General features: G+C 41.4%; 1 protein-coding gene across 6 annotated transcripts in view; it reads right to left on the minus strand.

Moving 5' to 3' along the window:
- Positions 1-1,736: 1,736 nt before the first annotated feature.
- KANSL3 (KAT8 regulatory NSL complex subunit 3) overlaps positions 1,737-19,564 on the minus strand; it is a 77,005-nt gene continuing 59,177 nt past the window's right edge. For 5 of the 6 annotated variants that reach the window (XM_054475874.2, XM_063649115.1, XM_063649116.1 and 2 more), the window contains one exon: positions 1,811-2,109. In XM_054475874.2, coding sequence (XP_054331849.1) covers positions 2,053-2,109 — 57 coding nt within the window. In that variant the 3' untranslated portion in view covers positions 1,811-2,052. Of the gene's footprint in view, positions 2,110-19,564 lie in introns of all 6 variants that reach the window. The other variant, XM_054475868.2, reaches the window with a different exon arrangement.

Raw genomic sequence — 19,564 nt, forward strand, 5'->3', positions numbered from 1 at the left:
TACTTGCATTTTTTCATCTGTTCTTGTGAGAATCAGAAGCTCTAAAAACACTGACTGACTTTTTGAAATAATCCAACCTCTAGCTATTTCTATTACGAGTGAAAGTTAACTCACTATAGTTGAAGCAGTCAATTTCAGTCTCTGTCTTCTCTCTTTCTTTATATATATCTCTGAAGACCATCCTAGGTTCATTCATAGAGAAGAAACTTTTTTGGAAACAATCCTATACATCTTTCCACCCAAACATGGTTGAAACATTACAAATTAGAAGCCAACATGTAAGTTGTGATCCGTTTCTAGTTCCATGCATACAAATACTTCTTCCCTATAACACTGTCATTTTTTCATTCTCATTACCCCAATCAATTAGAATTCTGACAATAAAATGTACCATTTCCTCCCAATACCACACAACAGTCTTCCTTTAAACAGCTATAATAGCAGATGGCAATAGAGATAGACAAAGGTGATGGCAATACGTTTCTGTTGAATTGCACAGCTGCTTATGACGGACACCAAACCTATTGATATTGCTTTAAGCATATATGGTCAAAGAAGTATTCTGCTTTTCAAAAAAATACTTCAATGCAGTCCCAGCTACTCGGAGGGCTGAGGATCGCTTGAGCCAGGGAGCAAAGATCGTGCCACTGCACTCCAGCCTGGGTGATAGAGCAAGACCCTGTCTCAGAAAAAACAAGAACTTTCATAAAACTCATTACTGTCATATTTCTCTTCAAAAATTAATGCACCGAGGCTGGGTGTGGTGGCTCACACCTGTAATCCCAGCACTTTGGGAGCCAAGGAAGGTGGATCACCTGAGGTCAGGAGTTCGAGACCAGCCTGGCCAACATGGTGAAACCCCGTGTCTACTAAAAATACAAAAATTAGCCAGGCGTGATAGTGCACCTGTAATTCTAGCTACTCGGGAGGCTGAGGTGGGAGAATTGCTTGAGCCTGGGAGGTGAAGGCTCACTGCAGCCTAGGCAACATTGATTTCACTGCCTCTTCAACAAATGATCCAATAAATTGCTTTCATAGCTCATTTCATTCATTTATCGATTCACAAATATTAACTGGAAATCCCTAGTTTAAACTGGTGCTAGTCACTGAGAGCTATAAATGAACTCCTGGCCTGATTTGACAGTGACTGCACATGAATGGTATCTGAGCCATACATACTGAAGAGCCACGGGAGACACTGAAAGACAAAGGAAAAACTGAAAAGAAGTAACCAGTAGGAAAACTAGGAAAAGGCAGGGCTGATGAGACAATGGAGGTGAAAATTTTAAGAAGAAAGTATTACTGCTGTCAAACTTTAAGAAGTCAAGGGAAAGTGACCAGAGCTGTGGTGAAGACAGACACACTGAGAAGACGGCCTTATGACCCCAAGGGCAGAAACAGGAGCAAGGCACTTGCAAGTCAAGAACACTCAGCACTGCAGGCAAAGCCCAGTGCTCAGAGAGGAAAGGAAGCATCTCCCTTCAGGGTTCAGAGGGGGCATGGCCCTGCTGACAGGCTGGTTTCTGACTTCTGGTGTCCAGAAATCTAAGACAACAAATTTCTGTAGTTTGAAGCTACACAGTTTATGGTACTTGGTGATGGCAGCCCTAGGAAACAGATATAACCATTTAAAAAAACTGAAGGAGGTTCACATTTATGTGAAATATATTTAACAATTACTTCTAAAAGAAGATTTTTTTTTAAATAAGAAAATATTCACGTCCAAAGTTTGTTTTAGTCACAGAATAGCCAATGAGTAGCACAGACATATAATCAGTTGCTGTGTCTCTAAGATACATACATGTAGAATAAATAGTACTGTTTCCTTTTAATAACATCTATCCAAAGTCAGGTAGGTAAAGCACAAGTTTTGGACAACTATCTTTTCTGACTTTTATAAATAATTTATACCTGAGACTTTAAGATTTTGTTTGCTTTTTTAAAAACCAACAGGAAAGCAACCAAATTATTGATATTTTGGGATTTAATTGTCACAATAAATAATTTAGATAATTTGATGTGTACTGACAACAAAATTACAGATAGATTCTGTTAAAGTTGAGGTTGGTTCGTTCCAAAATGTCTCCTATAGTCGTTCCAAAATGTCTCCTATAGCAGTGCAAAAAAAAGAAAAAAAACAGAAAGGGATCATTATTCAATAACTTTTTACTTCTTATCATTCCTTTAACAGACTTGATTTTTAAGCATCAACACTGCTATTTTTAATTTCAGCATAAACTCCCCCTACTAGTCATACATTGCTTAATGACAAGGATATGATCAGAGAAATGCATCGTCAGGTGATTTAGTCATGTGTGAACATCATAAATATACAAATGTTCACATAAACATACACAAACCTGGACAGTACAGCCTATTACATGCCTAGGCTATGTGGTATAGCCTGTTGCTCCAAGGCCACAAACCTGTACAGCACAGGACTGTATTGAATACTGTAGGCAACTGTAACACAACGGTTAAGTGTATATATAAAATAGCTAAAAATATTATAGTATAGTAAAAATATGGTTTAAAAGATTAAAACGGCACATCTGCATAGGGCAACTTCCTTGTAATCTTAAGAGATCACTGTCATGTTTGTAGTCTCTCGTTGACTGAAACGTTTTATGCAGCACATGACTATATGCAGAAATATTTTAGATGACTGAAGAATACATTTCCCTTTGGAAACTAAGCTTTCCAAAACTACTGAAAGAGAAAAGCAAAATAATCATGATCTATACTCTGATAGATACATCCATCTCTTAGGCTTCTCTCAGTGTGATACTGTACATAAATAAAAAGTTAATAATCAAGACTTAAAAAGTAGAGTGTAAAGAGTTTAATCTAGAATAAAAGAGGTACCTTTAGGCCAGTTTAGTTTCTCATTCCTTTACTCATTCAATGAGAAACAGATTCTGAACTGCAGTAGGTGCTAGATGCACAGGAAATATGGTAAAGTCTCTTGCCTTGAAGAATCCCCTCTCTATTATATGGGGGAGGGAGGTGACGGGGGTGAAGAGGGGGACTGTAAAACCAGTTATTACAATATAAGTACTTGTAGGTTACAATCAAACATACAGGAGAAAGCACTATGAACTTTTAAAAAGCAACACTAGCAAGTGGTTTTTCTCTTTCCTATAGCAAAGAGAAAAATATTTCTTATTAATCGTCCCATGTGTTTGCTCATTGTTAGGAAGACTAAATGTGCCCTCACTGAACCATCAAATAATAAGAACAGATAATATCAGATAATAAGATAATGGCAAAACTGCAATTTTATCCCTATTGTCTAACAGACTACATTTCTAAAACTAAAATACAAACATAATTTTTCAGTTAAAAGTTGGGCCAAAAAGTGATCAGCAAACTGCAAAAGAGGTATGCAAGAAACACACAGCCTAAGCTGAGCTACTCCAACGTTGACTGAATTCTAAGCACTAACTTATTTGAATCAAAGACAGAAACTGGTTTCATAATGATGACCACCTTTATAGCCTTCAGTTCTTTCTACCTTACGGGATCATGAGAAGTGGTGGGCCCACACATACAAAAGCCCTTATTTAATGCAGTGCCTGGCCTATAACAGGGGTTCAATTAATGGTAATGTACTAGTCAGGAACACATGATCTGAGTTTTCGCTCTCAAACCAAAGCAAGGACATTCCCACCACTTAAAAATGACTTTATATGCTATATCTATAAAAATATGAGCTTGGAAAGTTTATTCTATAACCAGAAAGTAAAGGTTACATTTCTTTGCAATTCCATTCTTGGTTAACCTGATCCATCCAGGAATCAGGAGAAGGGTACTACTTCAAGGTCAACGCTGCAGGAAAGGAGGAAAGGAGGTCTAAGAAGCAAAGAGCTCGCTGCCGCTGTGTGGCAACTTCACATTTTCACTTTACTCCTAAACTATTAGGGATACAAATTTCAAACTGCATTTTTTTTTTTTTTTTTTGGGATTCATATTCTTTTCAAATGGCTGACATAGCCCTGATTTTATCCAGGCAAGATAAACTTAACTGGGAGGTGAGGGAGTGAGGAGGGCAGAAGCATGGCCGAAGCAACAGGGAAAAGGGAAAGCTCTAGGAATTCTTATCTCAGCACTAGACCAGGGGTCAGCCCAGGTTTTTGTGAAGGGCCTGAAGGTAAATAATTTTTGTCTTTGTGGGCCACATTGGTCTGTGTCACAACTCAACTTTGCCAACGTAGCACAAAACTACCACAGGCAACACACACAAATAAGCATGGCTATGTTCCAGTAAAACTTCATTTGTGGACACTGAAATTTGAATTTCATGTATTTCACATGTGAAAAATATTTTCATTATTTTTTCAACCATTCAAAAATGTAAAATCCATCCCGAGCTCATGGGCCATACACAAAAAGGCAGCAGGACAGATTTGGCCTGAGGGTCATAGTTCACCTGCCCCATATATATTTTTTGTTTGTTTGTTTGAGACAGAGTCTCACTCTGTAGCCCAAGCCGCAGTGCAATGGCATGATCTCGGCTCACTGCAACCTCTGCCTTCCAGGCTCAAACAATTCTCGTGCCTCAGCATCCTCACTGGCTGGGACTATAGGTGTGCGCCACCACACCCGGCTACTTTTTTGTATTTTAGTAGAGACTGTGTTTCCCCATGTTGCCCAGAGTGGTCTTGAACTCCTGAGCTCAGGTGATCGGCCTGCCTTGGCCTCCCAAAGTGCTGGGATTATAGGCGTGAGCCACCACGCCCGGCCTACCAGCCCCTATATTATTTATTTATTTATTTATTTATTTAGAGACATAGTCTTGCTCGGTCACCCAGGCTAGAGTGCAGTGGCATGATCTCGGCTCACTGCAACCTCTGTCTCCTGGGTTCAAGCGATTCTCCTGCCTCAGCCTCCACAGTAGCTGGGACTACAGGTACGTGCCACCACGTCCAGCTAATTTTTGTATTTTTAGTAGAGATGGGGTTTCACCACGTCGGCCAGACTGGTCTTGAACTTCTGACCTCAAGTGATCTGCCTGCCTTGGCCTCCCAAAGTATTGGGATTATAGGCGTCAGCCACTGCATCCAGCCACCAGCCCCTATATTATATCTCCTGGTTTTGAACCCTATATCTCCTGGTTTTGAACCCAACCAGGAGAAACTTGAATTTTGTACTGTTTCTAATCAGTTATTTATAGATCCCTTCTATCTGAGGCAGAGAAAAAGTGACTTTGAGAATTTTTAAAGGGAGGAATTTCTCAGGTGTGTTTGTCATTCAGGTATTCTCAAAAAACAACTATGTTTGAGTGCAACACACCTTAAAAGATAGAATAGCTAAAGGAGTAAGTATAGGTACCTGGGTATATCTTAGATGTTATTTTGGGACACCAAAAACTTCAGGGAAAAAAGGGTCAATGCCTTGTGAAGGTCTGGGGCTTCCGACCCACTAGAACAAGCATGTCACTTGTGTCACTTCACGCTAACTATAACCACCAAACACAGTGGGTAATGCTCCACTGTACAAAGTATGTGAATAAAGTCAGTTTCAAGTCATATTTAATACTTTAAAACAAAAGTCTACGAAGCCCAGTGTTTGTCATGCCACCTTTTACCTGCTTCAGTTTTGAACAATTTCAAGTTTGACACCAGAACTATTTTCATGTGTATTACAGTGCTCTTTAAGCACATGCATCTCATGTTTCAGAGCACAGCCTTTTATTTAAACTTTAAGAGAAAAAAATGTTTTCTGGCAGTGGCCATGGCCAATTTTAGTCTCTGAAAGTTTTTCTGTTAAGAGTCCACAAACATAACAAGAAACGAACACGTGAGTAAGAAGGAATGAGAGTTGGAATGGGTCTTATGCAATACTTGAGATAGTATGACAGATGTTTGATAGCACATATATTCAAAATCAAATAATTGCTCATGGAGAGAAAATCTGTGGTCATATTCAATATGCCCAAACCTAGGTGGGTGTTCCTGTGGCGAGGCCTGTGTCTTATTCCTCACTGTATCTTTACTTTGCAAATAGTAGGCACTCAATAAAAATTAAACAATGAATTAACTGTATGGCACTATTCGCAAGATAACAATGCCACCTGCCTCACTGAATTGGTGGTTTGAATTCTGTGAGAGAGTAAATAATGTTCAATAATAGTAGTTATTTTTATCCTTATTTTTTTAAAAAAAGAATAAACCAAGGCTTAAAAAGATTATATAACTTGTCCAACTGAGTGGTACTGAAACTCTGGTGTACCTAACTTCAAAGTCCTTACTCTCTCTGATTCCTATTAGCTCAGAAACCTCATTTAATCCTGAAAATAGGCTTAGTATAACTAGGGTAAAAAAAAAATATTACCTAAGCTGATTAAAAAAAAAAAATCCAGGCATAAACAGACAATGGTTTACCTTTCTTGGCTAACCTATACTTCTGAATAAGGAAAATGATCATTTTCTCTACATTAGGGGACAAAAGTGGCAGAAATACAAGTCCCTTCTATGACCAGATAACTACATCACCAGAATGGGTGACAAAATATTTCTCTTTAAACAACTAAAACAGGCAATACTTAAGAATTATTCTTCCTCTTTTAATTAAATTCTAAGCAAAAAAAAAAAAAAAATCTAGTTGTTTGAAACAGCATTATAACTATGTAAATAACTACCTCCTTGGCAAATACCTTATTTTACTCATGAGTACTTTGGCTATTGTCTGAAAATAAAGAAAAGATTGGTTTAGAATTTTTTTTATATAACTTAATTTTTTTAAAAAAGGGAATTCCTCCAAACCCCGAAATCTGAAATTAAAACTGTTTTTGGTAACTTCACTCTTGGATCCATTGTAGACTGGAGTCTACCGATAAATGTTGGTTTTGGAGATCACTTCCAATTGTCTATCTGGTTAGCAATATAGAGCTCAATATTTTCACTAACCTCACATACAAACTTCATAACAATTTAAACTCTGAGACTTTTAAATTGTTTAATCCAGTCAATTCAAAGTTAATATATTAAATGCAGCTAAGAGACACCTGACATAGTAGGCAATAAGTTCTAATAATGTTAGTATCAATAACAGTCCTTTAATGCTACCCTCTTCAAAAATTGGTGAGTCAACAATTTTAAAATAAATGTTTCTTTAGCAAATTACAGTTACTGTAGTATAGCTGTCTATGACAAATACAAATTTAATAGAGAAGTTTTAAGCTTGTCAATTTGTCCTTGTTACATTTAAATAGTGAATTTAAAATAAACTCTGGAAGTTAGTTTGTAGGAAAAAGAACAATAGTACACAAAGTATAGATAACCTTCCCGCCATCTAATCAGAATATTCAAACACTTAAATCAAGACCTCCAAATTAAAGTACTAAACAGTAAATGTAATTTAAAAAAAGGAAGTCTCTCTTTACTGCAGCCTTCTATCATCAGTAAAACAGGAACATCCCAGGAACAGAGAAAATCTAAACCCTTCAGTTAACGCAGTATTTTAACACATAGGCTTAATGTTGTAGAGGCTTTCAGAACCTCAAATCTAAGAAATTTTCAGTAGTTGCAACAAAAAAATAAAATTGTGTTGTTTCAGGGAAATTCACTTTGAAAGCCAAGAACTCTAACCTTTTTAGTTAAAAAGGTTTCCAGATTTTTGATGTCCTTCCTTCCTAGGCTACATTCAATAGTTCCACTGCATTCCTTTGTTACACCATTTCAGTAACAATCTCCATGACACCCCTCCCCCAACCCCAAACCACCACAAACTACCCACCTTCATCAAAACACAGACAAAAACATGTTCCAATCAGCCAAAGAAAACTCTCTTTAAACTAAGGGGAAAAATCAATTGTTTTCAATTTAAAATATTTCTGGTGATTATATAATTTTTAAAGACATAACAACACTGCAGGTTTGGAGAAGGGGTAAAACAACTTAAAGGATTTGTGAAGAAATGGGCAAAAGTATTCTGGTTTTGCACAGTTCCAATCAGTACAATCTTGATATTGTGTTCAGTCTTTAATTACAGACTAAGAGGTTACTTTTCAATGAGTACTTCCCAACGCTGCATCCACTTAGGCATGAATCCCCCCTGCACTTACTAGATTAGATATCTTGACCTTTAGCCAACCATGACTTTGCACTCACCTTAGCTCTTCCTCCGGTAACCCATTTACTCTCAAACTATCGGGACGATCTCGTCTTCTCCTGTAGAGACCTGAATGTGAAAGCTCTTTAAGCTGTAATGCAGTCATACTTCTCTCCACACATCATTTGCTGACACTTTAAAGCATTTATGCTGAGCAGTGTGGCTGCCAGGGGAAAGCAGTGTCCCTTGCTGAGGGACCTCAGCACACCTGACTCAGCCTTAGAAACCTCCAGGCAGGCCAAGCTGCTGAAGCACAGCTTCCTGTTTCTCACTGGTACACACCCTCCTCAGCAAGGCACAACTTGCCTTATCTCTGGGCCTCGCACCTTGGGGAGGGGGGAGTTGGTGACCAAGAAGGCAGGTTACTTGTTTATTAATAAGCAAAATTTAATTGTTATGAATAACCACACCAATTCCTTTAAAAACCTTGCCAGGACCACTGTGAACTAAAATTGAGCAAAAAAGCTCCAGTAAGGTAGTCGCTAAAGAAGGGTCCTACTGTTTTATTTGCCAGGAAATCCATCAACACTTCACAGGCAGTTGTCAGTTTAAAGAACCACCTGGTTATAGTGAGCTCCTTAGGGACATTTTCCTTAAAAAGGAGAGGAGGGGCAGAATTCTAAAGGGAAGCAGTCCAATTCCTCCCCCTTACCACTCTACTCTAAATCCTCTTCAGAAGGGAAGGAAGTGTCTTTGGTCCACCCACCCCTCATTAAATATTACTGAAAAATTCATAACTGAAAGGAAGATGGTTTCTTCCTTCATTCATTATAATTACTGGCTGTGACTAATGCCCTCTCGTAGGGCAGGCCACCCCAGCTGACACAATGCTGTTGGCTTTAAGGTGGAATGGGTCCTATATACCCTGTATTTATCTGTACATTTGACCTCAGAAAGTGACAATGTTAGGAAGGTTTTGGGTGTGGGGATGTGGACAATAGAGGACGGGTTTGGGGCAAGTCCTTCGTCATCCAGCTCAAAGTGATGCTACCCAACAGCAGGCACAAGCACGGCCCTCCAATCCACTTCAGTCCCACTGGGAACACAGGACCACACCACAAACACAAGCTACCTCCCAGCAAGCTCTTAGACAGTAGTTTGACTGCATGGTTCTAGGAATTTCTCTCTGGGCAATTTATACCAGCCTCTTTTCCTTTTAGAACCTTCTCGACAAGAGCACAGAGAAATGGGTCTGATAATATTTTTACACTAAGAGAGAGTTACTCCCATCTCTGAGAGAATCTGCTCTATATATACAAAAATTAAGGCAACCCATAGGAAAGGGAAGTCTACATCTTATTCCCTCACTCAGGACATAGATGTTAGTTCCCCTGAGGGCTACCATTTGTTACGCTAGGTCCACGGCCCCAGGAAAAACAAATGACTTTTCATAATTGACATTCAAACACAGCATATGTTTTTAAAGATGCAGGGAAAAAATTTACCATTTTTGTCACTACACTAGATTTAACGAGTGATGAAACACGTTTTAAAAAATCAGTTGACAGTTACATCTGTCTCTGGAAGGGTACACAAAAAACTGGTAATACTGGCTGCTTCTGAGGGACCTGGGGAGACAGGAGCAGAAGGAAGCATTTCCACTACACACCACTCTACAGCTTCTGAACTTTGAATATATTGCCACTCAAAAACAAATAGAATTTAGAAGATTTAAATACCAAACAATTTAGTTTACACTAATAGAAACATTTTAATTTAGAACTCCTGAAGTATCCAATTCTGTTTTTTTGTTTTGTTTTGTTTTGTTTTTTTGAGACAGAGTCTCCCTCTGTCACCCAGGCTAGAGTGCAGCGGCATAATCTCGGCTCACTGTAACCTCCACCTCCCAGGTTCAAGTGATTCTCGTGCCTCAGCCTCCCCAGTAGCTGGGATTACAGGTTTGCGCCACCATGCCCGGCTAATTTTTGAATTTTTAGTAGAGATGGGGTTTTGCCATGTTGGCCAGGCTGGTCTCAAACTCCAACCCTCAAGTGATCCAACTGCCTTGGCCTCCCAAATTGCTGGGGTTACAGGCGTGTGCCACCGTGCCCAGCCTTCATTTTTTAAAATCAAGACAAGTTAAAAAAAAAAAATGAACAGAAATAACCACTAATCTTCCTTGTTTTCCCCCACCATCAACACAGAATAGACGCCTAATGAATAAAATGCAAATCAATTGTATATTCATTGCAAATACAGAAATCCCAACATTAAATATGACCTGTCTCCATAGGAAATGTAAATAATTGCTTATTTTTAAAAGAGTTTTTAAAAATTAATGCAGCTTGCTGACAAGGGAAAAGAACTTGGTGACTACTAAAGGTTAACCAGACAGGAAACACCTAACTGTGTAGGATGAATCCTGCATTTGATGAGACTAGTGTTAAAAGGATGTGCAGGGGGTGAGACGGGGCGGGGGAGAGCAGTAACCAAGCCATTAAACAAATGAGCTTTCTTGCCCTCTGACTTTTAAAAAGGCTGTACTGACAAACAGGAACTTCAGCAAATCAATGCTTATGTTCTGATGAAACTGCCACAACTGAGTAAAATTAAATTCTGGGCCTTTGGGGAAGGCCCTTTTAACCAGGATCTTTTTTTTTTTTTTTGAGACAGAGTCTTGCTCTGTCGCCAGGCTGGAGTGCAGTGGTGCGATCTCAGCTCACTGAAACCTCCACCTCCCTGCAACCTCCACCTCCCAAGTTCAAGCGATTCCCATGCCTCAGCCTCCCAAGTAGCTGGGATTAACAGGCACGCACAACCACGCCTGGCTAATTTTTTGTATTTTAGTAGAGATGGGGTTTCACCATGTTGGCCAAGATGGTCTTGATCTCCTGACCTTGTGATCTGCCCGCCTCAGCCTCCCAACGGGCTGGGATTACAGGCGTGAGCCACCGTGCCCCACCTAACCAGGATCTTTTCACTGAAGACAGAGAGAGAGAGAGAGAGAGGACTGTTTTCCCTCCCCAGCACTCTTCAGACAGCAGCACATCAGCACACGGAAGGGGGTCAGATGGGCAAACACCCAGCACACACAGCAGGGCCATGACAAAGACAGGGAGGAGTCCCCATCTATTTTTCCTTTCAAATGTACTTTCCCATGGAGATGGAATTATTAATTATGCCTGAATTCTCAGATCAGGCCCTATTTAAAAGGGTTTTAAATTTCAAATAACTGTCTTAGCATGATTTTGACAGTACAGACGGAGGCCTGTATAAATGCATTTTCTGCAGGTTTCCAAATAGAGATATTTTTCATTTTAACACTCTAAAAAAACTTTGAAGGTCAGTCCAGACTCTCATTCAATGCAGAATTCCCCACTGTAATTTTCCCCATGGCCTCATCCCTATACAATATCTACGACCTGGGATTTTGTCTCTTCATGGACACTTGCAGTGATGGGGAACTTACTACCTCATAAAACTCCTGGGGCTTTCCCCCACATGCCCAGTGGTTCTCAAGGAACAACAGTTAACAAAAACTGGGAATAAGACATTTGCCTTAACAGTTGGTCTGGCCCTAATTACAACTTTTTGTCCTTTTTTCCAAACTGTTGGGTTCTCCTTGAATCTGTACTTTGACTCCAGCAGATCTCACACCCCCATCCCAGCTGAGAGGACTGGACTCCAGGAGTTCCCTGGACAGACTGTGCTTCCTCTCACTTTCTAGCCTTTGCACATATGGCTTGGTAAGACTGGAAGAAGGATCACTGGCAGGACTAGCTCCTGATCATCCCACTAAGACTCACTACAAGGATCATCTCTTCTGAGAAACCTTTCTAAACCCCATATCCCACTTACTGCTGCATCTATAGGGCCAGGGACATGGAAGACAGTCATGTTTGTTAAATAAGCTTTATGCTTTAGTTGTGCAACCAATTAATTTTGAGAGCCTAATCATTTTACAATGTCATGTTTGAGAAGAAATCTCCAGATTTTTGAAGCTTTTTCATTTCTGCATGTAACACTCAATGTTACCTAAATGAGATTTTAAAAGACACACTTGTTCTACAGTTTTGGAAAAATTTACTTTCTTGGTGAGACTAAAACTCTGAAGCTTTCATATTTGTGGAGTTGAACAGTACCTTCCACAAGTATAAACATTTTCCATTTGTGATAAGAATAAAAAATTAGCCTGGATTTTTGCCTAAACTTGTCATAGTCCAGCTTTTGGCATCCTATTGCAATTAATCCCTTCAGATATAAGAGGGTAAAGAAACCTAATTAAACATCAAGCTGTAAATATGATCATTAATATTACTGAATCATCAATTATTTCTCCTATACAGAGTTAAGAAAGCTGCAAGCTGGTTTCTATGGCTAACTGGAGCTCACTGCCAGTATACCAGGTACTAATGGCCCGTAAACTGGTTGAGCAGCTGTACATTTCCAGGCCATTAATTTCCCTGTGTGACATAAAAGAAGAATGTTATGTTTTGCAGCTAACTTTGCACTTGATGGAAATGAATCATTTTTAGTTTATGTTTTATCTCATAAATAATCATTTACAGGGAAAATCAAATTTTATCTAATAAAGCAAGAATATCCCTCCATACTATGTCCAACACACATTCATCTGGCAAACATTTATTTGCCAGCCAAGCTGTCTTCCTAAGTGAGGCCTCTCAAGAGTGCTCTAGGCTATAAATTTGAAGGAAGAACAGGGCTATATATCTGCTGCAGAAAAGGGGTCAATGGTGTACCATTGTGAGTAGGCTCAAGGTCAAGCTAACTGGAGCAGAGAGTATGAGAAGGCAGAAGCAACTGTCCACAAAAACTGTTCACTGTGTGGAAAAAAAAAAATCACCAAAATATGGTCCTACTCACAAGCAGATAATACTGCAACTGTCTACAAGGCCCTCTGAACTTTCTCCTCAATCAGGCTTCCTGGACCTCTGACACATCTGAGTGGATAGGCTGAGCTGTCATTAAAGCTCATGTGAGGCCAGTGTGGTGGCTCATGCCTGGGATCCCAGCAATGTGGGAGGCCGAGGTGAACAGACAGCTTGAGCCCAGGAGTTTGAGACCAGCCTGGGCAACACAGTGAGACCTTATCTTTACAAGTAATACAAAATTAGCTGGGCATGGTGGCAAGTGCCTGTAGTCCCAACTACTAGGGAGACTGAGATGGGGGGATCATGATCATTTGAGCCTGGAAGTTCGAAGCTGCAGTGAGCTATGGTCACACCACTGCACTCCAGCCTGGGTGACAGAGTAAGACCCCTATATCAAAAAAAAAAAAAAAAAAAAAAAGCCCATGCAAACTTGCCTGTGTCATTCTCATACAGCAGCCTCTTCCACAAACAGCAACAAGGGGCCATCAACAGTCTTCAATTTAGACCATTAACAAATGTTCTCAAAAGCCACTGATACAATATGCATATTTTCCAGGTATATTTCCAAATAATTTAGAATGAAATTCTAAGTAACCTATCCAATCCCACATTTTCAAGAGGCCAAGGGAGAGTACAAGGTAGGTTAGTGGAAGGATACAAGAGGTGACCAGTAGATATTTAGCTGACAGTTCCACGTTTGGAAACTCCCTTGCTGTAACTACCTTATAAGTACACAGGAAGTCATTTAACTATCACAGTCCTCCATTGTTCCATTTGGATCAGAAGTGGCTGAATTAGGTGACCTCCATGGTCTTCTCTGCAGGCTAACATTACTTGGTTTTCAGACAGGACCTGTGCAACATGACTCTCTGACTAAGCACACTTTTCTCCTTCTTCATATAGTCAGAAATCTCATTCCCGAATAAAGCAGGTACACATGGGCAGGCTCTGCACATTCAGCAATTTCCCAAAGGCACCAGTGTGCCAGGCCTTTGGGGTGTGGAGGAGAACCCTGAACAGCCTCTGGGCTCCCCAGATCCTTCTCCATGAACACCTTCTCTTTGGTCACAAAGCTGCTTGAGGATAAGAGCTCTAGAGTAGATAAGGACCACAAAAAGGCATGCTGATCACCCTAGCCCCAGCATACCCCCCACCCCGCCCAAAGAGAACAGAGGGTCCTCCTCAACAGAACGCTGACCTTTCAGGGAAGGAACACAGACAGAAGCTTGCAGCAGGACTGCACTTTTCCTCCCTGAGGGCAAAATAGAGGGTATCTCACTCAATGTAGTAAACTTGCTTCTGGAAAACTACATATAAAGCTAAAACTTTAGCACATAGAATAATTTTTCTTTCCCTAAATGAACTTATTTTTAAAAGGAATTCTAGTGGTACTCTTCACAAATGAGAGCTTTTCCACAAATCCAGATTTTCCCATAATTTGACTTAAAACTAGATACATATATATGTATTGAAATCACTTTTTAGATATTGTTTCTATCCGTTCTGCCTGTCCACCAACTATACATACAACTATACGCTATAGATTCTAGCGTATCTATATCTGCTCAGCATATTTCTAAACTAAACCGTCATTACAAAAAAATCCAATAGGTTAAATACTTCTGTGTGAGAGGAGAAATGTAACAGTTACTTGCAAGCTAACAGTTCCGATATTCTGAAGACCAGAAAGAACAAAAACGGTTCTTCTCCCTGCCCTGGAATTCAAGGGGTGTGTCTTAAAAAATAAACCACAATTCCTGCCCCACCCCAGTATAGGTTCATAACTATAGCCAATATTGTCAACACATCAACTTTCACTTCAAAATTGTTTTTACCAGGTTATCAAAATACTCCCCAGGTTTTGTGTGAAGTCTAATCTTAAAGACAACAACACACATAACAAGCTGTATGGCCACGTTTCTGATATCTATATTATCCCTTTATTTATTACTTTTTCCTAACTCTGATATAAAAGTTCAATTCAATGACACAAATAGAATTTAGAAATTTAAGGGTATCTAGCCCTAAAGACAAAAGTTTTTCAAAAACTTTTATTTCCTATGTAGTGTTACTATGCCAGAGTGACTGATGGCAACTGAAGATGATAATGTAAACATGTATTTGGCATAAAAATGTGTGTTCATGATCTACCATAGAATGAAAAAAAGACCATAGGATACAAGCTATGAGATTCTATTTCACATGAAAAGACCACATATGTACATACATTGTATGTGCCCACACCCTCCCCAGCATCTAGAAGAGTGTCTACCAAGACATCTCTGGTTGGCAGGGACTGGAAGCCTAGGCAGGGTCTGGGTGGTGAGAGAGCAAGTTCAGGACAGTTCACGTGGAGGAGACGCGTGAGCATGGTGAGGACCTGTCAAGGGGATGAGACTGGCAGAGGCATGGGCTTTCCAAACTGGGAACACAGGCTTAAAGTGGATGAGAAAAAAGCAAAAGTCACATGCGGAGGGTCTGTCATCAGCCAAGTATAAGAAACGACACACAAGGATGCCTGGTGTGCCCCCAACCCAGGTGTACACCTCACATACCTTTAGTGAGCATCTAACCTAGGCTGGGGTCTGCTCTTAGCAGCAGAGACTCAGTGGCCTCGTGGAGCCTGCAGTCGAGTAGGGGACACTGGTATCAACCATATAATCACAATTTAAAACATGTCAAGTAGTAGAAAGTAGGGTGCAGAGTGGATGCTGACGGCAGGGAGGGGAGCAGGACAGCAGGGGCAAGCTTCCTGAGACAGAAACACTGGATCTGATCCAAGAAACCAGGCTCAAAAGCAAGAGGGCCTGACCCTGTGGCTGAGGGGAGGGCTGGGAGATGAAATGAGACAAGAGACATGGGTGGTGGCATGTTTCGAAGGGCCTGGTGTTCTTCACCCTGAGAGCCAAGGGCCACCCGTGTCTTAAGCAGGGTACTGACAAGATCCCATCTGTTTGCTGAGGACCCCTCTCTCTGAGGCAGCAAAGGCCCCAGGGTGAGGACCAGCAGAGCTGTGCAGAGCCACATGGCAGTCCATGGAACAGACAGCAGCTTGAGCTAGCCAGGGTGGTGACAGAGAACAGCAAGGAGAGCAGACACAGAGATGTGTAGGAAGGGAGGGGAGAAGGGCAGACTGGACACAGGCCAGGGAGGGAGGCAGGAAGCACCCACACTGCTAACGTTTCTCCCCACATTCTTTTGTGGACATAGCAACAAACAGACCTGGTGAGCTACAGCATGAGCCAGATGTACTTCATGTTGCCTTAATCTTGTCCACAGAAAGGTAAGCGTTTTAAACCTACTTTGACTGTAATAATAAAGACTTTTACGAGTTTACAAAAGAAAAAAGCTAGGACATAAAAATGTTTGCTTGTATTGTAAAGCTCAGTCTCTCAACTATTTATGTAATATAATTATTACTAACAACTGAGGTTGGAGTACCTACCCAGCACATTATGTGTTATTAACCTCCATTTCAACCCTATGAGGCATGTATCATGATTATACCCATTTACAGATGGGGAAACTGAGTCTTAAAGCAGTTAAACGACTTGACCAAACAATACAACCAATAAGAGAGTGTGGATCCAACCCAAGTCGATTTGACTCAAACATTCCTGTTTCAGTCATTAAACTGCACTGTCCCAGGGCCTAAAACATTCTCCCCCACAGACCATCACAAAGTCAAGTCTGCACTAGCACTGCCTCTCAACACTGACAACTTAACCCCGGAAGCTTCTGGGAAACTGGGTGCATGACAGGCGCAGGAGCCGCAGCGCAAGCCCCAGAGTGTAAACACTGACTAGAAACCACCCAGACAACTCAGCCAGCCCACACCTTCTCTCCCTCCAAATGACCCAGACCTAGTCCACGTGAATATTGTGAATGCTCGGTTTGAGGGTTCTGAAAGGAGCCTCGTGAGGTGCTCAGGTGCAGTCCCCACTCATATGTGTATTCCTTTTCAGCTGGTTTTCTCCTGCAGGTTTGGAGGCAAAAGCTAGTGAAAGAAAGTGACCTTCTATGTAACTGAATTCCTAGATTCCTTAGGAGTCTTTGGGTCCAAATTACCCAAACTACTTTATTTCCTTTTAGAGTACATGGAATTATTCAATGTTTCCAACAGTTCTGGAAAAAAAAAAAAAGGCAGATTCTAACAGGTTTTCTTCATCATAGCAACTATGCTGAAACCAAGGGTACTGTTGAACAGCAACACGCACTGGAAGCAATACAAACAGCAAACTTCAGGAGGACGTGAAGAGGCAATGATGATGTGTGACCACACTGATTTCGGTTTCTCTGAGAACACTTCATACCACAAACACACTTTAGAGCTCAAGCCGGTCAAGCAGCCACTTGCTCCTACTGCTTCATGCAAAGGAAGTCTGGTAAAGACTTCCAGCAAAAGTTAGTGCTGGCTTCTCCCCCTGCCACATGCATGAATATTTTCCTTTTTGGCTGTGCATTATTTAATGGCTTTAGGACTAAACTGCTTAGGAAGAGAGGGAAAAAGACAAACCTACAGATTTTTGAAATTATTGTCTCTTGTTACAGTTTTCCCTCTCCTTTGCATCTTTTGCTGTTCATCCTTCCCTGTTCTAACTCTCCACTTTTTTTCCATAGGGACCATCTGGTCTAGAATGACTGCTGACCTAATCTGGAGTCAATCTCATTTGGTGCTGGGCATGATCCACATAAGAAGAGTCCCACTCCCCACTGCCTTGGTCTGCTTCTCCACTCTCGGAGAGGGCTCACCATGAGAAGCCCTGGCTTAGATCCTCCAGGACAGGTGCTCTCTAGGGAAGTCTGAACACATGGACCAAGAACCAAGTGGGCAAGCCTGGTTTCCACCTTCCTCAGTAATCACTTTAAGCCTGACAAGTTATGGGAAAATGGGATGCCCAGCATTGCCAGAGCCTACGACACCCATGTAGGAGCCATCTACCCATCCAATTAGCCAGACTGTCAATACAACATGACATACAATTCTTCCTCAAAACCAGATTTGGTAAAGATACTCCCTCTTCCTTGCCTGTTACCACCCATATATGGCACCTCCCACATGGTCTCTGGGCACTGTGAGCAAGCACACTGTGTGTGCTTTTACAGGCCATTTAGATAAGAGGTTTGCAACCAATCAACCCTTTACCTATCATGGATAGGCCACGAGCTACTATTCAGTTTCCAAGCACAGCAGGCTTACCTACCACAACCCTGGGAGCCAAGTCATTGCAATTAGAGATTGCTTGAGAGTGGGCTTTGCAGTGGACTGCCAGAATTCGGCTATGGTTCTGCCACTTATCAGCTGTGCGACTTGGGCAAGTTACTTAACCTCTCTGTGCCTCAGTTTTTCCCTGAACTATAGAATACCAGTAATGACGGCCTAGGATAAAACTTGAATGTAAGCATTGTTATTGTTCTCCCTACTTGGGGGAGGAGCGGGTGGGTGGAATCAATGCCAAGATGCAAGCAGGACTCAGAATTAACAAATGACACAGACACAGAGCTGAGAATGGGGGCCAGGGTCCTAATTCTTTTTTTAATTTTTTTTTTTTTTTTTGAGACAGGGTCTTGCTCCATCACCCAGGATATGGAGTGCAGTAGCTCAGTCATGGCTTACTGAAGCTTTGAATTCTCGGGCTCAAGAAATCTTCCCACCTCAGTCTCTTGAGTAACTAGGACTACAGGTGCATGCCACCATGTCTGGCTAATTAAAAAAAAAATTTTTTTTGGAGACAGGGGTCTCACTATGTTACCCAGGCTGGTCTTGAACTCCCAGTCTCAAGTGATCCTCCCTTCTCCTGAGTAGCTGAGTTTACAGGCGTGTACCTGCCTGGCTAATGAGTCCTAACTTTTTTTTTCTTTTTCTTTTCTTTTCTTTTTTTTTTTTTTTGAGACAGTGTCTAGCTCTGTCACCCAGGTTGGAGTGCAGTGGCGCGATCTTGGCTCACTGCAAGCTCCACCTCCCGGGTTCACGCCATTCTCCTGCCTCAGCCTCCCGAGTAGCTGGGACTACAGGCACCCGCCACCACACCCGGCTAATTTTTTTCTATTTTTAGTAGAGATGAGGTTTCACCGTGTTAGCCAGGATGGTCTCGATCTCCTGACCTCATGATCCGCCCGCCTCGGCCTCCCAAAGTGCTGGGATTACAGGTGTCCCAAAGTGCTGGGATTACAGGTGTGAGCCACCGTGCCCGGCCTAATGAGTCCTAATTCTTAATCCTTGGCCTTTCTCTTCAAGTTGCAAGTTGGGGCAGGAAACAAAGGTCAATGCAGGGCAGAGAATTTCTCCTCACATGCCCCTCCCTTTTTATCAGGAGGAAACCCTTCCCAGTAGCCTCTGGCACAGTCCCCTTAAAACTCACTAGCCAGGACTGGGCTACATGCCCATCCCTCCCTGAGAAAGGGATCTCCCCCAAGTCTTCCACAACACTGTAATTCTAGTGGTATGAAGAATGGGAGAACAAGTCATCAGTTTTGTAGGCCATTCTGAATCTGCCCCTTGGCCACCCTGCCATCAGGATGCTTCCCTAGCCACCTTCTCTTCAAAAGCACCAGTAAATATAAACAAATCCACTCTCTCCTACAGAGATACTAACCATCCTTTGCTTTAGCTACTAATA

This window comes from Pongo pygmaeus, chromosome 12 (assembly GCF_028885625.2).
Source record: "Pongo pygmaeus isolate AG05252 chromosome 12, NHGRI_mPonPyg2-v2.0_pri, whole genome shotgun sequence".
NCBI classification, from domain to species: domain Eukaryota; kingdom Metazoa; phylum Chordata; class Mammalia; order Primates; family Hominidae; genus Pongo; species Pongo pygmaeus.